This window comes from Temnothorax americanus, unplaced genomic scaffold, assembly GCF_048541705.1.
Source record: "Temnothorax americanus isolate GAGA-0224 unplaced genomic scaffold, ASM4854170v1 Scaffold4, whole genome shotgun sequence".
Taxonomy (NCBI): domain Eukaryota; kingdom Metazoa; phylum Arthropoda; class Insecta; order Hymenoptera; family Formicidae; genus Temnothorax; species Temnothorax americanus.
The window spans coordinates 558,324-585,097 of record NW_027509547.1 but is presented as its reverse complement, the minus strand read 5'-3'; the positions used below and the strand labels follow the sequence as shown (position 1 = coordinate 585,097).

General features: G+C 37.3%; 6 protein-coding genes across 6 annotated transcripts; 2 read left to right on the top strand and 4 right to left on the bottom strand.

Annotated features, from left to right (window-relative positions):
• Window positions 1-1,578: 1,578 nt before the first annotated feature.
• On the top strand, window positions 1,579-4,614 carry LOC143902546 (uncharacterized). The gene is made up of 2 exons (XM_077415540.1): window positions 1,579-2,319; window positions 2,848-4,614. Exons 1-2 carry the CDS (start codon window positions 2,037-2,039, stop codon window positions 3,036-3,038), a joined length of 474 nt encoding a protein of 157 aa, XP_077271666.1. The 5' UTR covers window positions 1,579-2,036; the 3' UTR covers window positions 3,039-4,614.
• Window positions 4,615-4,616: 2 nt separating this feature from the next.
• Window positions 4,617-6,444, bottom strand: Osi12 (DUF1676 domain-containing protein Osi12). Its single transcript, XM_077415539.1, has one exon. It carries the CDS (start codon window positions 5,403-5,405, stop codon window positions 4,623-4,625), a length of 783 nt encoding a protein of 260 aa, XP_077271665.1. The 5' UTR covers window positions 5,406-6,444; the 3' UTR covers window positions 4,617-4,622.
• Window positions 6,445-9,392: 2,948 nt separating this feature from the next.
• Window positions 9,393-11,555, top strand: LOC143902408 (uncharacterized). Its single transcript, XM_077415289.1, has 3 exons — window positions 9,393-10,085; window positions 10,802-10,981; window positions 11,398-11,555. Exons 1-3 carry the CDS (start codon window positions 9,851-9,853, stop codon window positions 11,553-11,555), a joined length of 573 nt encoding a protein of 190 aa, XP_077271415.1. The 5' UTR covers window positions 9,393-9,850.
• Window positions 11,556-12,847: 1,292 nt separating this feature from the next.
• LOC143902494 (uncharacterized) lies at window positions 12,848-14,779 on the bottom strand. Its single transcript, XM_077415449.1, has 3 exons — window positions 13,934-14,779; window positions 13,636-13,695; window positions 12,848-13,321 (listed from the first exon to the last, which is right to left on the bottom strand). Exons 1-3 carry the CDS (start codon window positions 14,301-14,303, stop codon window positions 13,071-13,073), a joined length of 681 nt encoding a protein of 226 aa, XP_077271575.1. The 5' UTR covers window positions 14,304-14,779; the 3' UTR covers window positions 12,848-13,070.
• A 2,708-nt stretch (window positions 14,780-17,487) lies between these two features.
• On the bottom strand, window positions 17,488-18,898 carry Osi10b (DUF1676 domain-containing protein Osi10b). The gene is made up of 2 exons (XM_077415448.1): window positions 18,418-18,898; window positions 17,488-17,909 (listed from the first exon to the last, which is right to left on the bottom strand). The coding sequence occupies exons 1-2, from the start codon at window positions 18,896-18,898 to the stop codon at window positions 17,488-17,490; spliced, it is 903 nt and encodes a 300-aa protein (XP_077271574.1).
• Window positions 18,899-19,879: 981 nt separating this feature from the next.
• On the bottom strand, window positions 19,880-22,286 carry Osi9 (DUF1676 domain-containing protein Osi9). The gene is made up of 3 exons (XM_077415483.1): window positions 21,819-22,286; window positions 21,067-21,239; window positions 19,880-20,838 (listed from the first exon to the last, which is right to left on the bottom strand). The coding sequence occupies exons 1-3, from the start codon at window positions 22,082-22,084 to the stop codon at window positions 20,516-20,518; spliced, it is 762 nt and encodes a 253-aa protein (XP_077271609.1). The 5' UTR covers window positions 22,085-22,286; the 3' UTR covers window positions 19,880-20,515.
• Window positions 22,287-26,774: the final 4,488 nt, after the last annotated feature.

Genomic DNA, 26,774 nt, shown 5'->3' with positions numbered 1-26,774 from the left:
ACTATAAATTATGTCATTGAAGAAATACAAGAAAAAGCAATAGAGAATCTATTAAATCAATTAAGTAACACCAATGTCCCTATTATGTCAAAATATTATATCTTTGTACTATCTTAAGGCATCACAAATCGAAAGTAACTGCAAGAGTAGTATTTATAAATATTTTCGGACCCATATACCTACATTCGCAAATTGATGCATTAAACGCAAAATGAAGAAAATATTATTAAGTTGTAAGGATCATTTAAAGCTGCCGTGGGTTATTAGCAACCCGCATGTTTGCTGGGCGTAACTAAAAAAAATATCCCATCGAAATCATCTACGATCGGTCAATCTTTTCACGTAGATTTCTACGCGTATACACGCAGATTTCTAATTTCTTATCCTGCGGGTAAATAAGACGCTCATGTCCCTGGTTACGGGAATGTGTTCAATATTCTATTGTGCGCTTAAGCGGAACCACGTGCTCCGAGTACTTCGGATAGTTCAGATAAATATGCAGCAGATTGTAAGATATAGCGCATTGTAAGATATCGCAGTTTGCGATGCTCTGTTATGAGCGCAAAATGATGCTCTGACGAAAAAGACAATCGATAATCTAAAAGTGGCGTAACAGAATGGAAAAGCAAGTGGGAAGAAGTGAAGTGAAACAGTAACACAACTTTTGCCAGACCTTCCGGATATCATTTCGATCACAAATCACAAATAAATCAGCTAAACTCAAACTATTAACAGCAGTTCATTTTAACTTACAAACGGGATTATCTAGCAGTGAAAACGTCAAATAAATTTGTGTTTTTCAGCTAATTTTAAAATAAGCTTTATCTAAACAAAAGTCGCTAATTTCTCTTTAAAATTGCTCAATGCGACTAATCAATCACGAGATTATCGAACAATATACTATGCTAATTAACTTGTGAGCGTCAAGCGTCTTGGTTACGAGTGTTATCTAACATAAAAGAATAAAAAGTCATTTGATACAAAAGTACATATCGCAGCATTGGATCAGAGAGAATCGAAAATTGAATCACACAATCGTAAATTGACTTTCCTCGAGATAGGAATAACATTCGAGATGGATCAAATCAAGCTGCGATCTTATACGATGACACGAGACATAAAGCGTTTCCAACATGAAGACCATTCATCGGTTCTCTCCGGCCCGGATGTCTGCGTGGCGTAACTGAAAAAGAATCGCGCGGTCACACACATCGCAAAACATCGACGTCGACGTCGACGCATCGTGTTCTGCCATTTCCGCCCCTATAAAGGCGTTATAACGCGCTCATTCGCGCGAGAGGCCTCCATTCCCTTTCTCTCGTGCAAAAATACCCGCAGAAGCCGTCTTATCGGCAACGACCGCGTCCGTGCGTCGTACATACCGTTTTGCGATATAACGTGACACATACATATATCGGTACTGACAATTTGGATCATAGTGTTTACCGCGAGCGTATATATCGCTGGCTCGTCGGTCAGAGCTCATTTTACACGGACTGCCGATTTTCTCGGCAACTGAAGCGTGCCCGGCGTGGTATCCGCGGCCGCGGCGTCCGGTCAGTTTGTCGTCGAGCGGCGGATCAACGGCGGGATCGGTTAGTTCCCAGTTGCTCGTTGCACCGTTCATTCCTTCGTCTTACACTGTCCACTCCCAGTTGATTTCCTATATGTCACACATTTCCATAGATAACAACTCTAAAATTCCACATACAGAACAGAACGAGCGTGACAAAAGGCGGGCACGAGCAACGGAAGAGAGGCATGTCGTGACGGTCGTAGCGCTCATCTCTCGTGACCAGTCGTCGATCCTGGAAAAAAGAGAGTGTTCACCCTGTCATCCATTCGGATGTTTTTACGATTCGAGAAAACGTTCGTCGGGTACTCCGTGACCTGGGAAAAAACCGTCAGTGCGCGATGACATTTTGACAACGAAATAGGGTGAGACAGGCGAAAGAGTGAGATTGTAAACGAAACCGCGTGCAGATACCGCCAGTGGATTTCCGGTGAGGACCCTTTCTTCATGAACGCGAGAAAAGATGTTATCGAGAGTTAACTTGGTCGCGCTTCTGCTGACCTTGAATTGCGTTAGCCGCGCGATTGAGCATTCGAGATCGCCGCTTGAGAAATGGCAGGAGGAAGGGAGAGCCGTCACTTCCGACAAGAAGGTCCTCAGGTACATGTATGATAATGTGACGTCCGAGAGTCCTATTTCTTCGGTCAATGGTCGCAACGGTGACAGAGACAAGGTAGCCAAGATTCATCGTTCAGTTGATCAAGACATCTATAATGCATATTCCAAGATTGAAATGAGGGACCGAGGTAAATAAAAAATGATAACGCTAGAATATTTAATGGCGGAAATGTTTTTATCTCGTAATGCAAGTGCTATAAAGCACTGACGCAAAAAGATAGTAGCAAGTATTATCAATTATTATCAATACCGGTGTATAACGGTTTTCTTTTAATCCTGTAATGGCTTTTTTTATTGAGATAGAATGTATCTAATATTTATTTTGACACTTTTAGAGTTTCATATTGTTGAACTAAAACACTAAGAAATGATAATAATAAACATAACGTTAATTTCTCTCTTCAATCGTAATAAGTTAAAAATATATCAAAAGTTTTAACAATTACATTAATAATTGATATTATATTTCACGTTATGTTGATTATGTAATCTTGTAACATACGTGAAATTATTTTCATATACACGAAAACATGTAATTTATGAAATTAATATTAAATAACAGTGTGTTAAATAATTCGTATTTCCATAATTTAAGAAATTTAAGTCACCAAAAATACGTTCAAGATTTTAATCATATTGTTTGTAATAATTTTTAGATGAAACACGACGTAAAAAACGAAAAGTACGGCCAAGTACAATGATGGCGTTGCTGATGGCGTACAAGCTTAAATTTGTTGCTCTAATACCAACGATACTCGGAGGTTTGATTCTTCTCAAAGGAACGACGCTACTCGCGGGATTTTTCTTCGCCCTATTCGCTGCCGTTCTTGGATTAAAAGTACACTGACAACAAAATCAGACAGGAAGGATCTTTGAAAGGAGTGCACCAAAAATACACTAAGAAGTGAGAATGACATACGACTTTATTTCGTAATAATTTACAATCAGGTCGAACTTGTATAACTAATTGCCGTTGTCTTTGAGAAAGTATTGAACGCCTGTGTGCACAAAGTAACACTTAAGGCCGAATTTATAATCGCTTCTCGGAGTCAAACGTATACATCTCGTATACATTTCGTAGATTGCCTCGCGTCGTTAAGTGTGTACTTATAAACACATTAAGTCAAATTATTTTTAGAGACCACAAGTAAAAAACGCTACGTGAAACGATCCGCATGGTTACGATCATTACGAAATAAAAATGTTACGTTTCTTAAAATGCAATATATATATGAGTTAATCATTATAATAAACGTTGACAAATGATGGAATTAGTATTTCTTATTCGTTATATTTTAATACTCAAGTGTTTTAGTCGTCACGCTTACTCTACTGAACACACGATTTTAGTAACGTAAACATGGATACAGATATTCGTGTAAGTACTTGTCGTAAGCTACACATTCTAAACTCTTTCTAAGGTTATCTTATAAATCTAAAATAAATAAATATACTTTGCCGCCTATTTTTTTTTGGTGCGGTACTATAAATAAATATAAATATATCGCAAGTATACTGAGAAACGACTGCAAATTCGGCTAATCAAAGAAGTCTGTCATCTTTTCGCTCAACCTCGAAATTGATCGTGTTTCCGACAAAACTTGTCGACAAAAACTTCTAAACCAGCACCGTTAGAAATTCGCGTGTGTGAAAATTACTCTCTCGCTATCATTTCATTAGATTATTTGCTGGGACAGTTGACAGTTGAAGTACAAAACTGTAAAACAAAACAAGTGGCACTTGTCGTTGCAACTTCTTTTCTCTCTCTCTCTTCCAGTTTCTTATCCAATTATTTTTACATATTCTTGCTGTGGTTTGCGCATTTTTGCTTCCTCATAGAGAAAACTTCGTTTTTGTAAATTCGTATATGAACCTTTGATCGCGTATAATTTTCTCTCTTTACAGAAAATCGTCAAGAATCGCGGTAACTTATTTGTCGCGTCAAATGTATATAACATTTCTCTATTATTGTATTATTGCATTAAATAGTTACGTCATTTATAAAACCGTAAATTTAAAAGACAAAAAATTGCGATACGATTATAATGATATATCGATGATCATTCAAAAAATTAGCAGACTCGTAAAAATTTACACGAATGAGACAGCTCGCCCATTCGAATCTACTTTCCTACTTTTAATATTTCTAAAACTTTTGCATATCTTGTATTCCTTTTCACAATAATATCTTGCCATTTCAACATCAACATCACACATGTATTCTATCTTTACACTCTTATTTTCCTCGCAATTTGTGCAGCACGCATAAATGCGACGTCTCATGAACGATAAAATTTGTTTTAAAACATAAATAAGCGAAACTATTTCGATGTCTCAAACTGTCTCTGAAATCGCGTATCATCTGCTCCTTTGGATACAGGCGTTGCTCCCTCCCCCAATACCTGAAGATTTCCCGTCGCTTCTATTTTGTTCAATGCTTTTGCCGCGCGCTGTAAGCCAAGGTGTGAGCGTACTCGCGATCGGCTTCCGTTAATGATGGTACCGGTGCGCCTACGACTCCCTTCAGACTTCTGTCCCATCCACCTCCGCTTTGCTGCCAGCCACCATGGTCGTGACCTCCCTGTTTTTGGGCGAGCAGCTTCTTCAAGCCGATGATGAGCGACAGAACCAAAGCGATCTTGCTGATGATTAAAGCCTTGCCGGCCAGCAGGAAAAGCACGCCTATAGCAATAGGAATTAATGCGGCGAGTTTCATCGCCATTCCCATCATCATCATGCCCATCATCTTCTTCATTTTCCCACGACCCTCCTCGATACTTCGTTTCAAATCGCTGGAACTTGTCTTTGGTAAGCTGATCTGCACGTTGAAACTGTTCATTAGCGCGGCTATGCGCTCGAGCAGAATATCGTTGAGTATTTCGTCCATGGCCCCTCCGTTGGTTCTAGCCAAAGTTTTCTCCAGATCGGAGACCGTATTTTTCGAGCTGTCGTCCGTCGTAGACGCGACTTTGACCAGCTCGAGATTGTCGCCGATCGGCAAAGTCTGTATACGACCGAGTCTCTCAAAGAAAGTGATCGCCTTCTTCTTCAAACACGGCGACACACCTATATTGCGATGCTCGCACTCTTCGTAGACGCGATAAAGAGCACGATATCCTCGCTCAAGGAATCCGCCGTCCTCATCGGCGTGGACAGTTGCACCGCAGACTAACAATAGCAGCACGCACTTGGATATAATCTTAATCGCCGACATGCTGGACTCGGATGGCTTTCCAACTCGCGAATGCTTAGCTGGGCAATTTGGGACGAAATCACAGACACCTCGTATTGTCGAAATCACGCGAGAGGCACGCGACTCGAAATTCGAAGTGACTAGTCGGAGATACAAATAGTTGCGCGCATCCACGAGCTGGATGATCCTCGACTAGAGAGAACTGGCACCAGGACCAAGTCTCCGGGCAGATATATACCAGCGCGAGGAGCCATCCTCCGCTAGATGCTATCCTTCACGAAGGGGGTGAGGTATCTCTCTCGTATAAACGGATGGATTGCCGGTGCACGTGACGACACGACCTCACTTGTATGAGTGGATAATCCTCTTCTATCTTCTCTCCGTCGCGAACCCCTCTCGTCCTTGCATCCTCCTCTTTCTCTTTCAGCTCGCTAGACAGCTGCCATCGCGGCGGGACGGGGCCGAGGTAAAAATTCTCATGATGCTAGCGCGCCAAGAGCATGTGACCCTTCCTGACACAGAGACCCACTCGCGTCTCGAGATCGAGACACTGCTGTTCAACGGCCGCCACGCGATTCGTTCATTAAATTTCGCCGCGCGGCGCGACGGTTATATGTTACGTACCTACGAGTATATACTATGTGTGCGTCTTCCGCGTAACGTAGTGTGCGGCCTCATCATGATTCGCATCTTGCGCGGGAGGAGAGGCAAAGCCTGTGTTGGGATGAGACCACAGAGGGATCTGGGGAGCGCCGCGCCGTGGACTGCATTGGCAGAGTATCTGGCACCGTGATCTCGCTGACCCTTGGCATAACGTGAGGATGCTAGAAACTGGTTCCAGGTTACGTACAGCCCGTGACCTTCCTATCGTACGATTTTCCTGCGGCCCGGAATGAACGAGGATTATCGACACGGATGATCTACTTTCCCTATATTTCGGTGCATCATTCTCATCATGATGTGTCCCGTACAGACGGTGCGCAGTGGTTCGATAATGTTTCGTATTTATGTGAAAAATGTAACGAGAATCGTTGCGAATCGCTTCTCATCTCTTTTTATCTTTTTTCATATTGCACATAGTTATTGTTCTGAAAATAATAAATGAACATAAATTGCATGAGAAGAACGTGGAAATATAACGGAAATTATCTTCTATCTCTGTTTTTTTCAGCAAGATATAAAAAAGAGATTTTGTTTTGTTCCAGATTTATTGATACCGAAATACGCGTAAAGCAAAACGAATTAAACAGTAACGTGCTTCGTGATGTGATACTGCTATATTGCGCAACAGTACAACTTACGACTGCATAGCACCTCACTCTTGCGCAAATTGCTCTTTGATTGCGTACACATCGCATCCCTCAGCACACGTCACGTATAAACCAGCTGTCGTTCATTTTTGGCGCGATAACTATGAAATGGAGATTATCGGTAGATGAATGAATATTACGAGCATGTGGAATTCACAGCCTTATGGTGTATAATTATCTAATTTGCTCAGTTACCGGCAATGTTTTGACATACATATGCACTCCGTGTATGCCTACCGATTACATTAACGCATTACTAGATGTTTTCATACCAATTTACTACTACTTGGAGATCAGTAACTCCTTTATACAATTAAAATAAAGGAAAACTTTGAAACTCAACAAAAGCTATTTTTTACAAAATTATTATTATTATTATTATTATGGATTATAGTGGAAACAGCCTTTTATTTCTTTTAAAACATTATCGTGGACTGCACGTGAAAGATAAAAGATCTGCATCTTTTCTTGTACGAAATTATAGCACTTAGCCTCGAAAGGATTAACGTTGTATGCAGACCCACAACACGAAACTGAAGGACCCAACGTATTCTGTTTTCTTCTTGTATCACGGTTTGTTAGGAGCGTGAAGCTGAGCGCATGGCGCATCGTCGACACACTCGATCGAGGTTAGCGCATCTCTAATGCGACAACAGTCAACGATGCATCCTCCATACTGTGTGTGTTACCTACTTCGCGATTATCCCAGAGTCAGTGCCATGGGCCTACACAGACAGTGTTTAACTGTATTAAGGCCCGTGCCACATTCTGAGCGCGCAGTTATATTCTCACGAACGGTGCGAGAAATGGATTCCGCCGCAATGAACCTACGCACAGTGTGCGGTTAGGCCCAATTATTATTCGTTATCTGATACCTCCACTCAGGTCCCAAGTCACAAAAGCGGCGGACTTTCGATTGTTCGCAAAAGTAGACAAGTAGGACGTTTCTGCCGAGACATTTATCTTAATGACGTCGCATGAATTATCCCATTCATCCCTCAACGTCTAATTCGCGGAAGTTTGCCGAAAGAATACTTTCTGAGGCGTCATTGGGTCATAATAACACTATTCTTCGCAAAGAAAATTGAAAATTAAAATAGACTATACTCATTTACCACTGGACTTTGTGATTTAAATCTACCAAACTATGCAAAGTGGGGAAAAGTATAGATACTTCAGAAAAGCCTCGCGCGCGCTTCGTAATAAAAGCATAATTTATACGGAAGATCAGTTATGGTGCGGAACGCACAAGTTTTCAGAATAATAAAAGTGAGGCAATAGGTTAAACCGTCATGAGCGATTTCCTCGAGAGATATTTTAGACAAGAACAGGACGTTTCTGCCTGATATTAGATTCAGGTCAACGACCAGCAACAGGTGGTTCTGCCGATTCGCATGCCATGCGGAGGGTTCTGATTTAACTCATTACCTGATCACGCTCGTTCGTTAAAGCATTAAATTTAGTATGGTTCAATAATAAAACGAAAGAATTCATACTCCGATGAGCTACTCTATCAGAATTAATTTTAAATTTTAAAACGGCATGTATGTATATACTACAGCAAAAAATCATTCATAATCGAGCGTTGCCCGTTATGTATAGTCGAGTATAATCGAGCGAAGGAAAGCAATACGCAAAAACATCAAATTTACATAGCAGACATAACAGGATCTATAAAACAACATTGCAAAAAAATATAAAAAAAAAATAATGGCTCTTTAAATTATACCTAACATTAACGCCAGAGATATTTCAGACAAGAAATTTCAAGTGCGAGAGCTGCATTCTTTGTACAGCACAAACATCCATATTGGGATGCGTATAGCTGGTAACCTTCGGAGGCTGTAACCCTGCATACTCTGAGCAGTGAATCGAGGATGCTCGATTGGCCCAGTGGCATACAAAACAGTCGTCGAAGAAAAAGATCATGCTTTTTAGGCCTTATTCTCCACTTTCCGGCGCGCGAGGATCGTGGGAGCTATAACAAGTGAAAAGCAAGTTTTGTTAATTTACTTAACAATCCTTATTATCTTAATTCAGCTCCCAATTCATTTAATAACTTTTTTTTATAGTACGTAGCTGTAGTGGGCAATCAAATCCGAATAGTTTTTTTATTGTAATATAACGATTTTTACTATCACTTTATACCAAGATGCGTATAGCTGAAAATAATATACTAAATGATGATGATGATGATGATAATTGTTCATTTGTTAGATTAAAATACTGTGGAAGAACTTTTGAGAAATAATATCATTAGAATATCATTATAAACTTAATAGTAGGAAACTTAATCGAGTCTCACATCATTTTTAATCCTGTTATATTCGAAGAAAAATTTTCAAATTAATAATAGTACATACTTATTATATAATCGTCAATGTTAAATAACAAATGGAAATAATTGATAATAGATACTTTGAATCAAGCGATCAACTCAAAAATATAGAAAATGTATGTATATATAAGACAAATAAAACACTAGTTAGGACTAACACGTAAATTAATTATATGTTTCACATCACTTTCTACTTTCTTCAACAACGTTTCTATTATCGGTCTATTTGATATTAAATAAATTACCTTTCTCGCAAATTACGGGTCCGTAACCTTTACATGTACATCAAAAATGCATAACAATAACTTACATAAAAATAGATACTCTGACCAACATGTTCGTTGATGCCTGACCCTCGATTTCGATAAATTTGAAATTTCATGTATTTAATTCTTTCCGTTACTACTTTTCCCACCCTATCTCATTTTCTATCTATCTATTTATCTCACTGAGCGTAAATGCGACTGAATATACGAGCCAACTTGCACCGCGTATCTCCACAAATACGTTATTCCGTACTTTGGATAGGTCGAAAATGATGATACGCGCTGCTGGGACTTATCTTCTCACTGCGCTTCATGTACTCCATTTAACATTGTGGTAAGTACGGTACTACATATATTGAATATGTGCGCCACTATGTGCGTGCAGAAACGTACGGTTCTATAGCGGTTGGAATAATTTTACGCGCATGATGCATTTTACCATAGATGCATTCACGCTCTGTATGTCGTAACATCACTTTGCTCCGCCATTATTACTAATTGCTAGAGCCTATAAATATGACGGTCTCTACAAAGCGTCAGTTCTGATCGAACATGCTTTGGCGGCTCTTCGCGGTTCTGGTATTAGGCGGTTTTATCGCCATTTGTTCTTGCGAGCCCGTGAACAGAAAACTGAAAACTGTAGGGTCAAACGAGTGTGCCAGCAATGAAGGTGACATCTCCACGTGTAGAACTAATGAGGCGGCCGCTCCTTCGTCAAATAGCGAGACTCAAATGCGATCTGGCAGGAAAGCCCGATTCCTAGATGATGTCGATGACGGGAATGAAGGTAAGAATTCTCGCTAAGAATTTTTAAAATAAATCTATGGTTATATATATATCGTACTAAGGAAAGTATTTGCATTGTCTTATATTCTTTCTTAAAGTAAGTTTAGGTTTAGGCAAAGAAAAAGGATGTTGAACGAAAGATGTCAAATAAATTTTTATATTAGAGAAAGTATACCTTATATATAAAAACTATACATATATAATTATAAGTATACTAAATGGAACAAAAGCATTTTGCAACATTTTTTTTCTTTGTGCAAAAGTATCTCTCAAATCATATAAATACTTTTGCTATCTACTATTCTATATTAACAGAGAAAAAAATATGAAAAGGAAAGATTATAATTTTTAACTCTATAGTCAATATTTTGAATCTCTTAACCAACAATTATAGCAAGCAAGTATAACATGAAACAATTAAGTTCAATTAATGATTACATCAAAACAAATTGTGAATATTTTATATTTGTTTATTATATTTATTACATTTTTTATTATTTCTTTAAAAAATAATACTTCTAGATCAGATATTATATATATGCATGAAGGGAAAAAGAGAGAGATAATTTAATGTATAATGTTTGTTCGTAAATGTGAGTTTCTCCATTTTTCCATATAGTATTATATCGATTCGATTAATTTAATTCCCGATATGAACTAACTAGATAGCTAGATAGCAGGTACTAAATTAATTTACTTATTTATTTTAAATTTCAGTTTCTGCTCGGAAAAAAAAGAAAAAAGGATACGGTAGAGTAATAGTTTACCTGTTAGCTGCTTTGAAAGCAGCGCTAATTTATGGATTACTACATGGCGTTGCAGCTCTTGCAGGAAAGGCAATATTGCTAGCAAAAATAGCTTTAGCACTTGCCATTGCCGCACTTGTAAAAAAGAATGGTACGTGGTAGGTACGTAGTAGGTAAATTACATAAATTATAAAAAATATTATTTAATTCTGTTGAATTGAAAATTCTAATCTCTATGATTAAAAAAATGCATATAAATATTTGTTTTTCAATAACAGAAAGGTTACAGTCAAAAATAGGAAAAGAATACTGAAAATAAATATTGCAAAGAGTGCACAAATTAAATTATATTTTGTTTTGTAACAGAATTTATTAACGTATGTTTTAACAGTACGTTTTACAATATATTTTTGTAATTGTTCCAAATTTAAAGTACATTCTGTAAATTTTTCTGATCATGAAACTTGAAAGATTAGTTTTTATAAAGTGATACGGATTTTATTACATAAAAAAACAGGCTATTTAATATTTAAATTAAATAATTTAATAAATAAAATTTTCTTTCAGATTCTGGAAAAGTTTCTTACGAAATAGTGAAACATCCACATACCAGCTATGTACAAACCCACAGTTCAAGCGTCGATTACGATCATCGTAGTGATGATACTGATGACCGTAATGATTATATTTACGAATATCGAAAACGACGGCAACTTATATTTTAATAAAAATAGATTTTAAGTATTTAAAAATTGACAACCACAGTAAATAAAATAAATTGTATTTATATAAAGCCACTTATACATATATATATATATGAAGGGGCCAATATATAAATAGCATCTATGCACACGAGTCAATATTTAAAAAAATTTGACTTACACCACTGTGGCTTTTACCTCTCCATATATGTGTATATATATGCAGGGTGATTCAAAAAATTACTGCTAAACTTAAGGAGCGTATAGAGGGGTCAAAATAAAACAGCTTTTGATTAGGAACCTATGTTCTCCGAAGTAACCCTGAGTCAGTACAGGCCTTTGAATATTTGGAACTCGGATAATGTACCAATGAAATAATCGCAATTTGCTCTTCCGCTAGCTTTATTTCGTTTCTATTAAGATTTTATTAAAGATTAGATGAAATATCTAAGATATTTGAAAGAGTGCGCCAGAGTTCTGTTCGATGATGCAATGCATACATTGAATGTGGAGTTCGCCAATTCGAACACCTTTTGTAAATTCAGTTTGTGTGTGTGCTAGCGTATTCCTTAACAAAACCTTAATAAAAACAAAATAAAGCTAGTGGAAGAGTAGCAAATTACGATTATTTCATTGGTATATTATCCGAGTTTCATACATTCAAAACCTATACATATAAATTATTTATAAGCTTAATTAAAATTTACTATGCATTAGCCAGAGTTTGATATTTTGGAAAAGACAACAACAAAAGTTACCAATTGTATACTTTAAATATATATCCAAAACGAAAAAATAGCTTTAATTTAGGCAATATTTTGTAATAGAAAAATTACTTGTACATTCAAAATTATACAATAACAATTATTTGTAAATTTTTAAATATAGATATATTGTAACAAAATCTAATACACATACACACACAATATATAATTATTTAAAATACATAATTTTAACTTATTTCTCATATATACTTTTAATTTTTTATGTAATTATTTATATATCAAGTGTTCATGAAATTAATAACTAAACACATTTATATATATTTTGTGATATTTTAAAGTTGGAATTATTTTAGTATTTACATCTTATAAAAATAATACATCTTATAACATATCTTATAAAATAATGGAAATAAATATAAATCAAATAACAATATTGTAATAAATTATATTAAAAAATATTTAATATCTCTCTCTTAAATACAAACAGTACAAACAAAGATATCATATCTATCTTGATTTTACATTCTCCAATTAATATAAATCAACATATTAATGAAAAGTAAAATTCGTAAACTAATGGAAAATCTACAGTTAAAATCTATTTATTCTTTGTTGAATAACGTATTTGTTCGGGTCAAAGAAGGAAGTAATGTACATGAATTGTTTTTATTAATTAAATATTTAAATCATAAATAAATTAAATAAAAAAATTTTTGATACGTTAGTATGTTTTCATTATCGGATACATCGAAGAAGATGTATTACATGCGGTAACTAAATCATAAAACTTTTGAATTTGATAATTGAATATGATTCAGGTTGGAGGAACAACTTCCATTGCTCGTTGCCAGCCACCGTATCCACCACCAAATCCGCCACCACCACCACCACCACCTCCTCCATGATGTTCCGATGCAGTCGCATAGATCACTTCGTGACCTCCTCCACTCGATGCAAGCTTTTTCAAGCCTATTATCGCGCTTAAAACTAGGGCCATTTTCGCCGTCAACAAAGCCGTACCAGCGATGAAAGCAATTTTCCCATAAGCTAGTTGCGCCATCATGCCTAAACAAATAATAGTTATTTCCATAAGCATAAGATTAGAAGAATTGATTTTTTTCTACTAATTAATTTTACAGCTAGATATTTTATTCATTTCAAATATTAAAATAACATTGTCTACACAGTAAAAAAAATAGATTTTATTTATTGTGTTAGATTAATGTTGTTTAAAAATATAGTTTAGTAGTTCATAACCTGAAGAAGCTTCACTATAAGCTAATTGAACTTCTCGTCTTATTTATTATGTTTTTCTCAACTTTGACTTTAAAGTTATTTCTTCTATGAATTATAGAATATTAATGTACAGGAAAACTTACCTGCTAACACGGCACCTGCTACTATTACATATCCGTAACCCTTATTCTTCTTTTTTCTTCCTGCAAATATTGCAAATATTTATTTGAATGTTAATAAATTCTTTCTCTTTTCAAAAAGCCTTTTTTTGTAAAATATTTACTGCAACAAATCGTACTTTATTTGTAAGAAATAACGTCGATTATTAAGTATTATAGATTATAATTATATTTTATAATTTTTACAGTGCGATGGTTTAATTGAAAAGTGTATAAAACAAATTTTTACTAACGCAATTTATCATATAATATAATCTGTTACCTTCAAAGCTGTTGCCCGGTATTGTCAGTTTCACGCTTCTCGATGTTAAATACTGATGAAACTTGTTATCCAATTTCTGATCGAGACTTAATTCCGTGCCATTTTCAGACGTCATCGAGTCGTAACTTTTGGCGATAGATGCTGGATCTTTAGTAATTGAAATATAATCATTGATTTTATACACAGAATTATCTTGGATAGCCGAGTCGAGAATCTCCAAGGCACGTCGTTTGAAGCAATCGAAGGTGTTCTTCTCGTTTCTGCACCGTTCGAATAGACTCGTAAATTCACTTTTAGCCGTCACTAAATTGCAGAACACCGCGAGATGAAAGATATGTAAGATCCAAATCATTAAACGCCGTTTTTCCATTATCAAGCGATTTCGTGATATACGCTAACTCGTCGATTCTACTTCTTCAGATATTTTCTAGCTGTCTCTATCACAATGATCAGCTTCTCCTTCGTTACGTTTTAGTCTGTCCACTCTGCTCTCAGTCTCTGGTCAGTCCGATAAATCCTACCGACTACTCGTTAGAATCTGGTTGCATTGTGACTTATATAAGTGTGCACCCATTAGCCTCTCCTACCAACGCATTAAGATTCTTGGTATACGCGCCCGTACTTGATCCACGCGCTGTTTAACGCTACACAACGGAAGGAAAGACCCCTCAACCAAAACAATGTCGTACAGCCCCGTAAGTAAGTATCCCTCTGACCTGCTTGTCAAACGAACCTTAAAACTCTGCCGCGCCAATCGTCGTTAATAACAACGCATCAAGAGTGGAATGCAGGTAAACAGACGATATTCTCCATCCAGACATGATTATAAGTGCAAACCTCTGTATCGAGAAACAGAAACAGTTGCAGATTTATCCATCAATTTGCATGCATGACTTACTTTACGTGTTACAGAATAATGTCATGCGGAAATGAGTTTTCTTTATTTTCAACGCCAGTTATTTCTTGGTATTGTTACTACATACACTGTCTAAGTTCAATATTAACATAAGATAATAGCTTTAGTATAGATTACTTGGGTAATTTGCTCATCTTGTGTTGCATTTAATATTTTTTAAATAGAATGCTTGACAATGAAAATTAAGCATTTTATTTTAGTAAAAGAAACAATAGTTGTTAAAATGTAATTTCAACGTAGTTGAAACCTTTTATTATGGTAAGATGATAAGTGAAGTTTTAGTAGTAAACTGGAAAGAGTAAGAGAGAGTTACTTCGTTACTTAATACACTGTCCCAAATAGCTAAAAATCTGTAGAGAACAGATTTTAAACGTTCACTGCAAATTTTGTCGATAGAATGTCAGTAGAAATATAACAGACTTTGCTAACAGAATATAATAGCAAATTGATTGCAAAAATTGAGCAAGATTTGCCATTTAAATACTATATTCCATTTAAATGTTTCCGGCAAAACACGAGTTTAATGCGAATGATACAGATGATACCAGATCTATTGCATTATCTGTTTATGAGCAAATCTATTGCCAATCTATTATCATACTGCGAGCAGATTGCTTACTGGGGTGATGCTTTTGACCTAAAAAAATATACATTTTATTAAAATATTGATGCACGATAAAGAAGAAAACATACATGAAGCATACATCAGGCATACATCAGACAAGTACACTGATTTCATTGTTAAATGATTATTGAGGCTCGAAATTATCAAATGTAAGGTTTATATAAGCAAAACAATATACTATGACTAATGAACATATCAAGAAACTCATTAATGTTGCACTTAATATACTTTTAATCCAGTACAATTTACGATCCGTAACGAGCTACATTTGAAAAACAATTTGAAACATGAAACAATTACAGTAGACTTGATTAACACTGTCCATTCAGAGTATTCAATTCTCGCAGTTCTTTCTTTCAAATGTAGGCTATTTGTCATACTAGACAAGTTCCGCATCATCTCAAAAATTCCAATCAAATCAACATCGATTGTTATACGAGGCCAAGTATTCATTATCCACTTCACTCATTGTCACTTTAATGATATATTAATTATTATCAAGAAGAAAGCGTATATACAAATGTAAAGTTTTGTCACGGTCTCATTACCAAATGGTACTGTCTCAACGATAATATTGTCATTTCTCGCAAAATAATACTTCCGTAAATGCCACTTTTCCCTATCTGTCAGAAATTTGCAAACCTGAACGAGCTCTCTTAATAAAAAGCTATCTGATCTATATTGCTTATTTTTAAAATGTTTAAATAATAATTCCATCGTAAAATTAATTGGAAATCTTAATCTTTATTCTTAATATAGTGTGTGTGTGTGTATATATATTGATATATACAATTATATATATATATATCTTAATACTATTATACATAGACATAAACTGATTAGTAACGTACAAGAAGCTACATGTGTAAAACAAAGAATAGTTAAACGATGATGGACATAGACGATAAACTTGTTTAAAAGTGTTTTTCACCGAACGTACAACGTGCGATGCGTTTCCACCTTGATTGTTACACTTGACAGAGGATGCTATATGAGCACGTGGTAGTATGTGTAGTTGCATGACCGTAAAGATACGGTGGTATTTTCCTTTACAAGCAAATGTGCGTTTCCCGGATGTAATCATCGCTGTTTTTGCGGACAGTAGTAACATAAGAGTGACGAAGAAAGAGAGACCCGGTACAGTTAGGCGACCGAAAGAAAGGACGACGCAATAATGGACCGAGACTAATGGGATCGCTAAGTGAAAACATCAAAATCTCAGTGACAATTCTTTATACTAATGGACAGATACTTAAAACTGAACTTGAAAGTAAACTCATAAATAAAAACATTATCACACAATCCAGACGAAAAAATGATAGTCGTTCTATCGGCATAAAATACCTCTTCTCTTTCGATCTATTAGGCTCATTTCAACATTAATTGTACTGATAAAGATTGCGTATGATATAATAATGTAACGAAATAGAAAAAAAATTAATGTTAAAGGTAAATAAAATCAAAATAAAATAAGTACTATATTCTAATAAATACTATACGTTTCTTATTATGTTTATTTCCGACAGATTACTTAATACTGTTTAATAATATAGATTATGATAAATCAATGTTGATAAGAAAATATTATCTAAGAAATTATTGTATATAACGCGTTTATTGTAAATATTTATATAAGGATAAATATATATAGAAAAAATAAAATGCATCTTACTTAATTAAACTGTCATATCAAACTATCCATTTAATTATATGTATAATCAATTGATGCATATAACGAATATAAAAATTGTATAATTGTAATATTTGTACACAATACTGTAAAGAACTATTGTTTTAAAAAATAACTTCTAAATTCTTAAGAATCTTGTCCCTAAATAACAAAAGTTGATAAAATATTTCTTATATTTTAGAATAATTGAATAAATTGTTGGAAAAACACAGTAAACTAAACTTAAATCCGGAAGAAGTAAACATTCTTTGGTCATGATTTGATACTAATGATTTATTTAAATCTGTTATTGATATATTTTAAGCTATACTATCAATTAATTATTATGAGTCAAAAACAATATTCTTTATATTTTGTCTATTCTGTCCCGAATCGCTATTTCCTTCGTAAACATTGACGACTTCCCTAATAACATGCTGATCATAAGGACTATAGTCATGCAGCGGTCTGTAAGGTCGCTGCGGAAAATGATGATCGTGATGGGTGTATACACCAGCAGGTGTCTCGTGTCCGTAAGCATGGAAGCCATTGAACGCGTTCGCCGAATAAGGAGGTGCTGCAGGTGCTCCGGAAAAAAGCGTATTCCATCCTAAAAGACTGATCAGAAACAATGCCATCTTCGTCAATAAAAGAGCCTTCTTGGTCACGATTAACAGGAAACCGAACATAAGCGGGATCAGGGATGCCATATTGAATTTGAAACCCAATAGAAATGGCAGTAATATGTGTCTGGTCAACTGCCTTCCTGAAATGATAGAATTTGACCTTGAATTTACAACCGGTTCCGTTGCCTTGACCGTGCTGCCTACTGGAGGACGTTCTTGAAACCGGTTGGAACGTCTTAGCCAGTACAAGAACCAGCTTGAGGTTTGATTCCGCGCTAAGACAACGCGGGTAATTCTGCGTGTAACAAGCAACAATCTTTTGAAGTAAGCACTTCGTAATTTTATTCGTTTATGTAATCATTCTTTCGTAAACAATTTGTAACAATCGCATGTAATTCTTACATTAGATTATTTGCACAATTTATTAATGAAGAACACATATGTGTACATATAAGAAATACTTGTAAAATTTACGATATTGTAAAAATGTTCTATCATAGGTTTTACAGTAGAGCAACAGTTTGTATATATGTATTTAAAACAAACTCTTTTTTATATCGTCCATAAATTGAAAAATGATCAAGCTTATCAAAGATAACTAAAGTCAGAATGCGCGATTAATTTTGCAGAATCAATATTATAGCTTACCTGTACCAGTCTGCCTATCGCCGTAAGAAGCAGCTCTTTCATTAAGAACAAATTCCAGTATCCCGTTTCCGTTCAGCATTGGTCCGATGCGCATCTGTAATCCCGGATATATATTATCCAGATTCCACTTAATATTACGACGTTCCATCAATCTGGTAGCTGCTTTCACGACATTTCCAAAATCTTTCGGATCGTAGTCCAGATCCAGAAGATCTCTGCCGTAGCCCTCCGATCTGTCCAGTCGCATCTTTCCAAACTCCAAGCTCTCCTTGTCGTTTAAAGATTGCAAGGCACTTAGAATACCACGATTTACGCATTCGAATGTACCGTGTTCTTTCTTCGCGAGACATACACCGAAAGCTTCATTGAAGCTGTAGGAACGTCCATCGTCCAGAGTGATATGCTCCTTAGATTCCATAATCACTGTAAAACTCGTAGACACGAGAACAAGCAGACATAAATAACGGAGTTGGCTTTTCATCTTTGGATCACTAACTTTAATCGATCCTTCACGTCATACAAACGTGTTTAGATGAATTTGAACATCGGATTGATAAAACTCAAAATAAATTGAACAAAATTACGGAAGGTTTATGAAAACTTTCACGCAGTCTTTTTATTTTAATTTATTCCGAGGTGGCAAGCACAAGAAATAATCCACACTAGAAGATAACGGGCGTTTAAAGAAATTTTGGCTTCTAGCACGCTTTTCACATCTACGAACTGTCATAATTTTGTTTAAAAATTTTTTTTCAAAATTGTAACAGAGAATCCTATCGCACAGAGGAGATGCAGAGTAATGAAGTTCTCGTAAAATACTGTTCACGCTGTTCCTACGATCACCCACCTATATAGGCGACAAGGGGGCATTCACACACGACAGAACAATTGGTTTCACTCGGCGGATTTTACAAGTAGCGAAAGTATACTTCGTTTGTATTTCGCGCGCACGGCGCTTGGTCGATACACCGGATGCACTGAGAAGGGTAATTTCCTTTGGTCGAAGAATGGAGTGTCGGAAAGATCGTTATATAGTCAAATTGATGAGACAGGCCTGACAGCTGAGCAAGAAAAATTGGGAACGCAAGTAGCGCGGATATAATTGCCGAATTTGCGCAAATCTGGAACAAACAAGATCTAAGGATATCATCCACTTAAGACGTTCAGCAAAGATATTGGATTGAGTTTTTGAATAGCATATTTAAAAATCTTTCTCTCGTTTTTGGCATGATATTGTCTCTGTTAATTTTAAACATCCTATTTCAACATTGTTTTTGTAAAGTTATGTATATAAATCGCGTATATTATATTATAGTTTATCGCTATATTATTATTTCAGGCATTCTTATATCAAAACAGTCTTATATTAGGCGTAACTCGTATTAGTCGTAGTAAAAGATAATGGGACAAATGTTTGAGGAAAAATAAAGTAGTCAACTTTTAATATTATACAAAAATTACAATTTATTTATAAATAATATGATAAGTTACATGATCCCAAAACGGGGTGATCGATATATAAATAATCATTGGATTAAATCTGGTGGTCTCGTGCGAGTACTGACTACGAGTCGTTCCGCATACGATAGACACGGAGGATTCTGAAAGGATACCGCACGAGTATGATCGAGAGGGCGCGACTTTTACCATTCTGACAGGATTCCACTATTCTGAGAGTCTTTTGAGATTCTCATAATCTCTGAATGTGTAGCCTTTCGTCGTTGTCAGTGAAGTGATAAGTTTCGTCGTCGAGATTTGCCGGAATATACATCGAACCACGGCGATCGTAGCATCCCTATCGATCGTCGACTGCGGCATCGTCGTCGGAGTCGTCGAGTCGTGTACCGTTAAATCCAGTCCGCACAAAATCCAGTAACCGTCCGTGTCTAACAGTCGTTTGCCCGTCCATACAGAATTGCGTTCAATATAGTCGTTCGTATGTCGTAAGACAAACGTCTTCGTTGTCGAGTTGAGCTTGTCCGCGGATCCCTGAGAAGATAAGCCACGCCACTCTCAGGTGATCGTCGGATTAGAGACGATCACTTTGGCGAATGAAGGTAGAAAATTAGAAGGAAGAGAAGTTGTGCATAATTTTTAACTATTCGGCAGGTTTATAAGCCTTGTACGCGAGATCAGAACCGGCCGATGATCTCGCCCAGCCGTGATGGTCGTGGTGCACATCGTGTCCATAATCATGAACGGGATGAGCGACAACTTCGTAGCTCTGATTCTTGTAAGCGAGCAGTTTTTGCAGGCCGAGGATCAAGCTGATGATGAGAGCAATCTTGCCGACGATAAGGGCTTTGAAAGCTACCAAAGCCAAACCACCAAGAACAATAGGGATAAGGGCAGCAGCTTTCAGTTTCAGGAGAAGAAGGATGGGCAACAGAGTTTTGGCGATCTTCTTCTTCTTTCCACGAGCTGAAACATAATTCCGAAACGTAAACCCTCCAATTTTTCTTGAAAGGCTATAATTTGTGACATATCCAAATTTTTGTCATTTATATATATTATATTAAATTTCCAAATGTTATACAAGCGACATGTTATCGCTGTCTAGAAAATATACGAAAATAACTTTAAAACTTTAAAAAAAAATAATCTTCTCTCTTTTTTTTTAATTAAAAATCAGTTAAAATGAAATTTTACCTTCATCAAAAGAACGGGAAACGTCTTCGGGGAGGCTCAACTCAACAGTATGCGTGGATAAAAATTTGGAGGCTCTATCGACAATGGCCTGATCAATTGCGGCTTCTTTGGCTTCGGTCTCAGCAGGTAAAGTACTTTCAATGTCATTAAGAGACCTTGCATTGTCAGCTCGGCTGAAAAGAAAGAAACATGCTCTTATCGTGATCGTTATATCTGCATAAACGCTTCGAGCTATCTTAATGTCCGTTAACAACTTTCTATGCTAATTTTACGACAACCGGACGTTGTAGAGTCAAATAGAATCAAGTAGCATTCAAGAGTTCATTGATTACAGAGTAATTAAGTGAGAGTAAAGAATTGATTCTCTCAAATAGTTTATTGGACGATCAATTTACGAATTTTTGCTCTTTTCTCGTCTCTTTTTCTTTCTCTAATTCTGATTATATTCAAAGTGAATTTGAATATCAAAATTATCAAATATTACAAGTAATGAAATAATTAATCAAGCTAAGTTCGGTAATAAAACAGTGATATATATTTTTTATCTTATACTATGTAAATAATTGTATACACTTTAACTTAATACGAAAATACAATAGACGATATTTAAGAAATACGATATATTTTGTATATGATATACGCGTTCACTACACGAATCACCTGCTGCATTCTCACGTCCCAATTGCACTCAATGTCGACTATCATCGTAGGACATACCGATCACTATCTCGAGTAAATCCTGTCTCTCTTACCTATTCTTGGCCTCCTCGGTCTGCACGATCTTGAATCCGTCAATGACTTCGATGTCGGCCGAGCGAGCGGCACGGTCGACGTAGCGCAGGGCCTTCATTTTGAGACACACCGCGATACTCGATTCCTCGGAACAGGAAGCGTACACGTCGAGGGCTTCCTCGAGGATCGAGGGTGGCGGTGCCGCCGCCGCCGGCGCGTCCTGTGACGCCGGTGCAGCGAAAGCGGATACCACGAAAAGTGCGCCGACTACCGCGAATTTGAACATTTTGACGGATTCTTCCGAACAGCGAGAGAAACACCAAATCTCGAGTTAATTACTCCAACTTCTCAAAACTTCTCTTCACTTCTTCTCCTTCTCTTCCTCGCGCTTCCTCGACGTTGCGACTTCGACGCCCTTTTTTTTTCTCGCACGTGAACGCTCGAACGGGTACGGCGATCGTATCGACACTGCCCGAAAGAATCACGATTGCTGCCTTTTATCCTCGTCGCGAAAGGGGCCCGCGTACGTTTTTGAAATTTTGATGGCCCCCACCGGATGGCCCCCGCCTGCCGCCGGGTTACAACCCATACGAGCTATTGGTTCTCCTCCAGGCGGTCGTTCCGTTTGTGTCGTATGCGTCTCTCGTTGACGCGCCTCCACACTGCTGGTCCTTCTCCACCGGCTCTCCTCTCCGTGTGCCTGTGTGCCTACTTAAGTCGTTTGTGTACACAACGGGTGTGTTGGTTGTCGACAAACCCGCCCCATACGTGTACGTAATGCGCATACAGGCGCACATTCGCAAGAACGCGAGGGGAAGAGGACGAGAAAAAAAGAAGAGAAAGAGAGAGAGAGAGAGAGAAAACGAGAGAAAGATGATGTGTACCTACGCGCACTGGCCTCTTCCTCCGAACCACCAAGATCGGACCACGATCGAATCGAGGGAGACATTTCGGCACGAGTCAAAGACACTGAACGTATACCGATACCAATGGTAGAAGGAATGCTTTGGGAATTTAGATTAAAAACGAAGATAAGAAAGCTGACTTGTTCGACGTCGTCGCGCGTTATCATTCACCGGTGTGCCACTGATTGCGATTCTTATTGATTTAGCGATTTCGCGCTAGCCGCTATGCAAATAACTATGGAAATTTACGCGAGGCTACTCTCGCGAAAGATTTAGGTGTTACGTCCTGTTTTTTACCTGCTAAATGCAATGGTGAAGATACAGCAGCTGCGACAGGAATTGCCTACTTGTCAGAACTTTCAAAGAGACACATGTGCAATGTGCTATGCATTAAAGATGAATTATCTGCGGTAGCATAAGTTATTTGGCGTAGTCTTTTCTCCGGATGACTCTTGAGATGACTTGCCGAATTGAGTCACTTGTCATAATTAGTTTCTAGGACAGAATAAGGAGACTGTTCATATTCAATTTATTATCAAATTGTGTCTCTTTTGTGATTGTGCACTTCCACTTGCGTTTAAATAAAAAAAAAGCGATTTGTTTTAGAATCTGCAATTAACACTATTTTTATTTCGAGAAATTTCGTGACACCATTTGCAAAAAATCTCATATTATGCTAATAGAGAAGTAGCAGTTATATTTGACCAAGCACTCGCGATAACTTAGCTTATAATATGATTTCGCTTTCGTCAAAGTATATTACACCGGATACTTCTATACTATCAAGTAGATGATACTTCGCTCGCGTACACCTCCACAACTTTCCAACGTGCTTATAACTTTATACGAGCCGATGATGGTCTTGCAATCGACAGTACAGACGTCGCGTCGCGCGATTCATTATTATTTGGAATTGTGATATCCCTAACGTTCCTCGATTGCCGAAGCTCCCTCGCGCTTCCCTGGAGTCACATTTTTTAGTGTAATTTTATTTATATTTCCTAATAACATGCTTTGATTTTTACTGATTGCAGTTACTTTTGAATTTTGTGTTTCGTGATCCTGCATTCCTCTCGATTTTTCACTGCACTCCGCTTATCCGCCTATTCGTCGTATTAATCCTACGACTTAAACACATGATTTAAGGTCATCTTTTGGATGGTACCAATAAGATAACTTTATAGTTAATGATCTTTGAAATTAATGTATTCCGTGTGACTCTGTCGCACGGAACATTTAACGGTTTTTCAAATGGAATGTGCGTGCACGCATCACTGTGGTACGATCATGTGTGTGAGTTGGGCTCAAGCCAGAGGTTTCCTCCAGGAGGACAAGCCGCGCCTCGCCGCGTCTCGCCTCGCCTCGACCCGCCTCGTCTCGCCTCGTCTCGCGCGTCACCGTGACCCGAAGGCTTCTTGTCTAGAAAAAAAGATGGAAAAAGGGAGGAGACATACCCAAAAGTATTTCATCGCTGCCGGTATATCCGTGCACGAAGAATTCGGATGTGCGGCTAACTTTCTCCGCGCTTCAAGTGTTCAAGTTCGAAGATGGTCAAGCGAATCTCTGCATCGGTCGGTCCAGCTCACGTTCTCACGAAGTCATGAAATTCGAAGAATTTGCCTACACGAAACGGTATTTTAACACACGACGAGCTATTTAAATGAATGATGTTAAATCTTCGTCTAAAAGTCAAGTTTCCAATCATCACATTAGAATGTAAAAAATATCTAAAAGATATTTAAAATCAAAACGAGATATCACATCTGTATTTAAAATATTTTGCATTTTTTGGATGTCATATTTTAAATTTTAATTAGCATAAGTTTTTTAATGGATTGGATGGATTTACATGAAATTTGGACATGGATACATATATTATTCCAAGAATATATAAATATGAAAAACTCGAAAGAAATTTTAAATATCTAGTTTATAAAGATATGTACAATTTAGGATAAATAATGTAATGTAAAAACAATGTAAATATTATAATTATTTCTATATATTTTATTGCTCTAAAATATTAATGCTCTTTTTCTTTCTCTCATTGTCAGTTAACATTATTCGCGACCTCCTCGCGACGAAGCAGGATACATAATATACAATGGATCTCATGGAACTTTCACTTTGTTCTCGCAACTTTTTTTTTCCCGCGTCTCGCACGAGAAACGTTTATTCTCCTTGCGCATTGGAGATTCCGTTGCTCTATCACAGTCAAATGTTCCCCGAATACGATCAGCAGACAAATCTGAAAGTTCCGCCGTCCATTGCTGCGTTACACATCTGTATTATGTACAGCAAATTAACTTGTACATAGCATCGCGAGCTAAAACGCTAATCTGGATGGTACGACATCGAGCCGGGTGGCAGTCATGCGCACTCTTGGTGGTGGAACACTTTCCTCTCGACGCCGGCGAGAGTGAACTCGTCCGAAGATCGAGGTCAGGTCAAGGCCCCCACGAAGTGAAGCCTTCGTACCTGAGAGTTCTCGCTCTCCTGTTTGTCCTGTTTCTTCCCATGCCTCGTCCTATACCACCTATGCCTGTTCCGTCTGTTCGTTCGTGAGCTGATTACGAAACGTTTAAAACCATCGAAACGATAAAAAAGCAATAAAATAGAATGATACCGCAATAAAAGAAAGAAGTAAACGTTTTTTACTACATATGATGAAACTCGTTTCTTCGTTTATATATATCCATCGATTCTCTGAATCATTAGAGCGTATATCTTTCTTTTAGATATGATGATGCGAAAGATAAGTGAAACGTGTATAAAAGTACGTAATTTTGTGCAGTTATTATATGCGTTATATATATGTGTGTGTGTGTGCGTGTGTGTGTGTGTGCGTGTGTGTGTGTGTGTGTCGTTATGCGGGTTAGTAAAACCGTAGTATTGATCCGTCTTGCTTTCCTCCGTATAGATACCGTTGGGAGCGCGAAGTGGGATATGGAAGAAAAAGAAAAAAAAAGATTCGCACCTTACACGCTGGAAGCACGCGTGAATGAACGAAACGAAAGTTGTTACCTTTCTTTCTCGCCTCTTTTCTTTCTCATTTGCACTTGCATGCGATTCTATAGTTTTTTGCCTAGCAATTAGCTCCTCTCTCTCTCTCTCTCTCTCTCTCTCTCTCTCTCTCTCTCTCTCTATGATTCATTTAGAGCAAACACGGTGGACTACTAAAAAAGAAATGAAGCCGCAAAGATGAATGAACGGGAGTTAGTCATTGGAATGATACACCCGCCGAGATGCAAACAGTAGGTAAGCTGATGAGTGGTTAATAGCCACTTTGTAATAACAGCGCGCGCGATACCGCAAATACGGGTATTCTCCGCGCAGAGTTCTAATTTGTTTACTCGTCGCCGAAGAAAGTAGCGATATTAGTACTTTCACGAGAATAAATTTGTGCTTAATGTAAACTCAGTTAGTGCTAATTCCCGCGTATGACCTACATAAGGCACTTTTCTAGTCCGCTCTTCAACCTTTTTTATATCGCTGTTCGGTACTAATGTTTGCAATTTCTAGGAACACCACGATGAGTACTGACAATGAGACAAATTAACAGTGACATTCTTACTTTAAATGCATAAACGCAGTATTAAAATAGCGACGTGTGTAGTATCCAAAAAAATAAGGAAAAAGAAATGAAGGTTTCTGAATCCCGATTCATCGAGAAGACTTTCGGAACTCGAATATGGAAGAGCCCTGCCGACACGCGTATCAGAAACGAAACCACCTGGCCAGAAATGCGTTCTTGAAAATCGACGAAACTTCGAGTTTGGGCGAGAAACAAAGAAGAGAGAGAGAAAGAAAGAGAGAGAGAGAGAGAGAGAGAGAGAGAGAGAGAGAGAGAGAGAGAGAGAGAGAGAGAGAGAGAGAGAGAGAGAGAGAGAGAGAGAGAGAGAGAGAGAGAGACATGGACTCGCGGAGTACCGGAGAGAATCGGGGGACCAGGTCTCGACTTTTTCTCCGGTATGGTAGAGAGTGTTAGGCGCACCTTGAAAAGACTCAGCGCGGATGCTGACTGGCCCGATCAGTCTGCTCGGCCTGGTTTACTTCCCAAGTGTGTGTCCA

Excerpts from the sequence above, each read along its gene's own strand:
- LOC143902546 (XM_077415540.1), top strand. The coding sequence starts at position 2,037 with ATGTTATCGAGAGTTAACTTGGTCGCGCTTCTGCTGACCTTGAATTGC. Across the intron at positions 2,320-2,847 it reads GATTGAAATGAGGGACCGAG|ATGAAACACGACGTAAAAAA; the intron begins GTAAATAAAAAA and ends AATAATTTTTAG.
- Osi12 (XM_077415539.1), bottom strand. The coding sequence starts at position 5,405 with ATGTCGGCGATTAAGATTATATCCAAGTGCGTGCTGCTATTGTTAGTC.
- LOC143902408 (XM_077415289.1), top strand. The coding sequence starts at position 9,851 with ATGCTTTGGCGGCTCTTCGCGGTTCTGGTATTAGGCGGTTTTATCGCC. Across the intron at positions 10,086-10,801 it reads TGTCGATGACGGGAATGAAG|TTTCTGCTCGGAAAAAAAAG; the intron begins GTAAGAATTCTC and ends TTTAAATTTCAG. Across the intron at positions 10,982-11,397 it reads CGCACTTGTAAAAAAGAATG|ATTCTGGAAAAGTTTCTTAC; the intron begins GTACGTGGTAGG and ends ATTTTCTTTCAG.
- LOC143902494 (XM_077415449.1), bottom strand. The coding sequence starts at position 14,303 with ATGGAAAAACGGCGTTTAATGATTTGGATCTTACATATCTTTCATCTC. Across the intron at positions 13,696-13,933 it reads ACCGGGCAACAGCTTTGAAG|GAAGAAAAAAGAAGAATAAG; the intron begins GTAACAGATTAT and ends CAATATTTGCAG. Across the intron at positions 13,322-13,635 it reads AGCAGGTGCCGTGTTAGCAG|GCATGATGGCGCAACTAGCT; the intron begins GTAAGTTTTCCT and ends TTATTTGTTTAG.
- Osi10b (XM_077415448.1), bottom strand. The coding sequence starts at position 18,898 with ATGAAAAGCCAACTCCGTTATTTATGTCTGCTTGTTCTCGTGTCTACG. Across the intron at positions 17,910-18,417 it reads CGATAGGCAGACTGGTACAG|GAAGGCAGTTGACCAGACAC; the intron begins GTAAGCTATAAT and ends CTATCATTTCAG.
- Osi9 (XM_077415483.1), bottom strand. The coding sequence starts at position 22,084 with ATGTTCAAATTCGCGGTAGTCGGCGCACTTTTCGTGGTATCCGCTTTC. Across the intron at positions 21,240-21,818 it reads ACCGAGGAGGCCAAGAATAG|CCGAGCTGACAATGCAAGGT; the intron begins GTAAGAGAGACA and ends CTTTCTTTTCAG. Across the intron at positions 20,839-21,066 it reads TTCCCGTTCTTTTGATGAAG|CTCGTGGAAAGAAGAAGAAG; the intron begins GTAAAATTTCAT and ends ATTATGTTTCAG.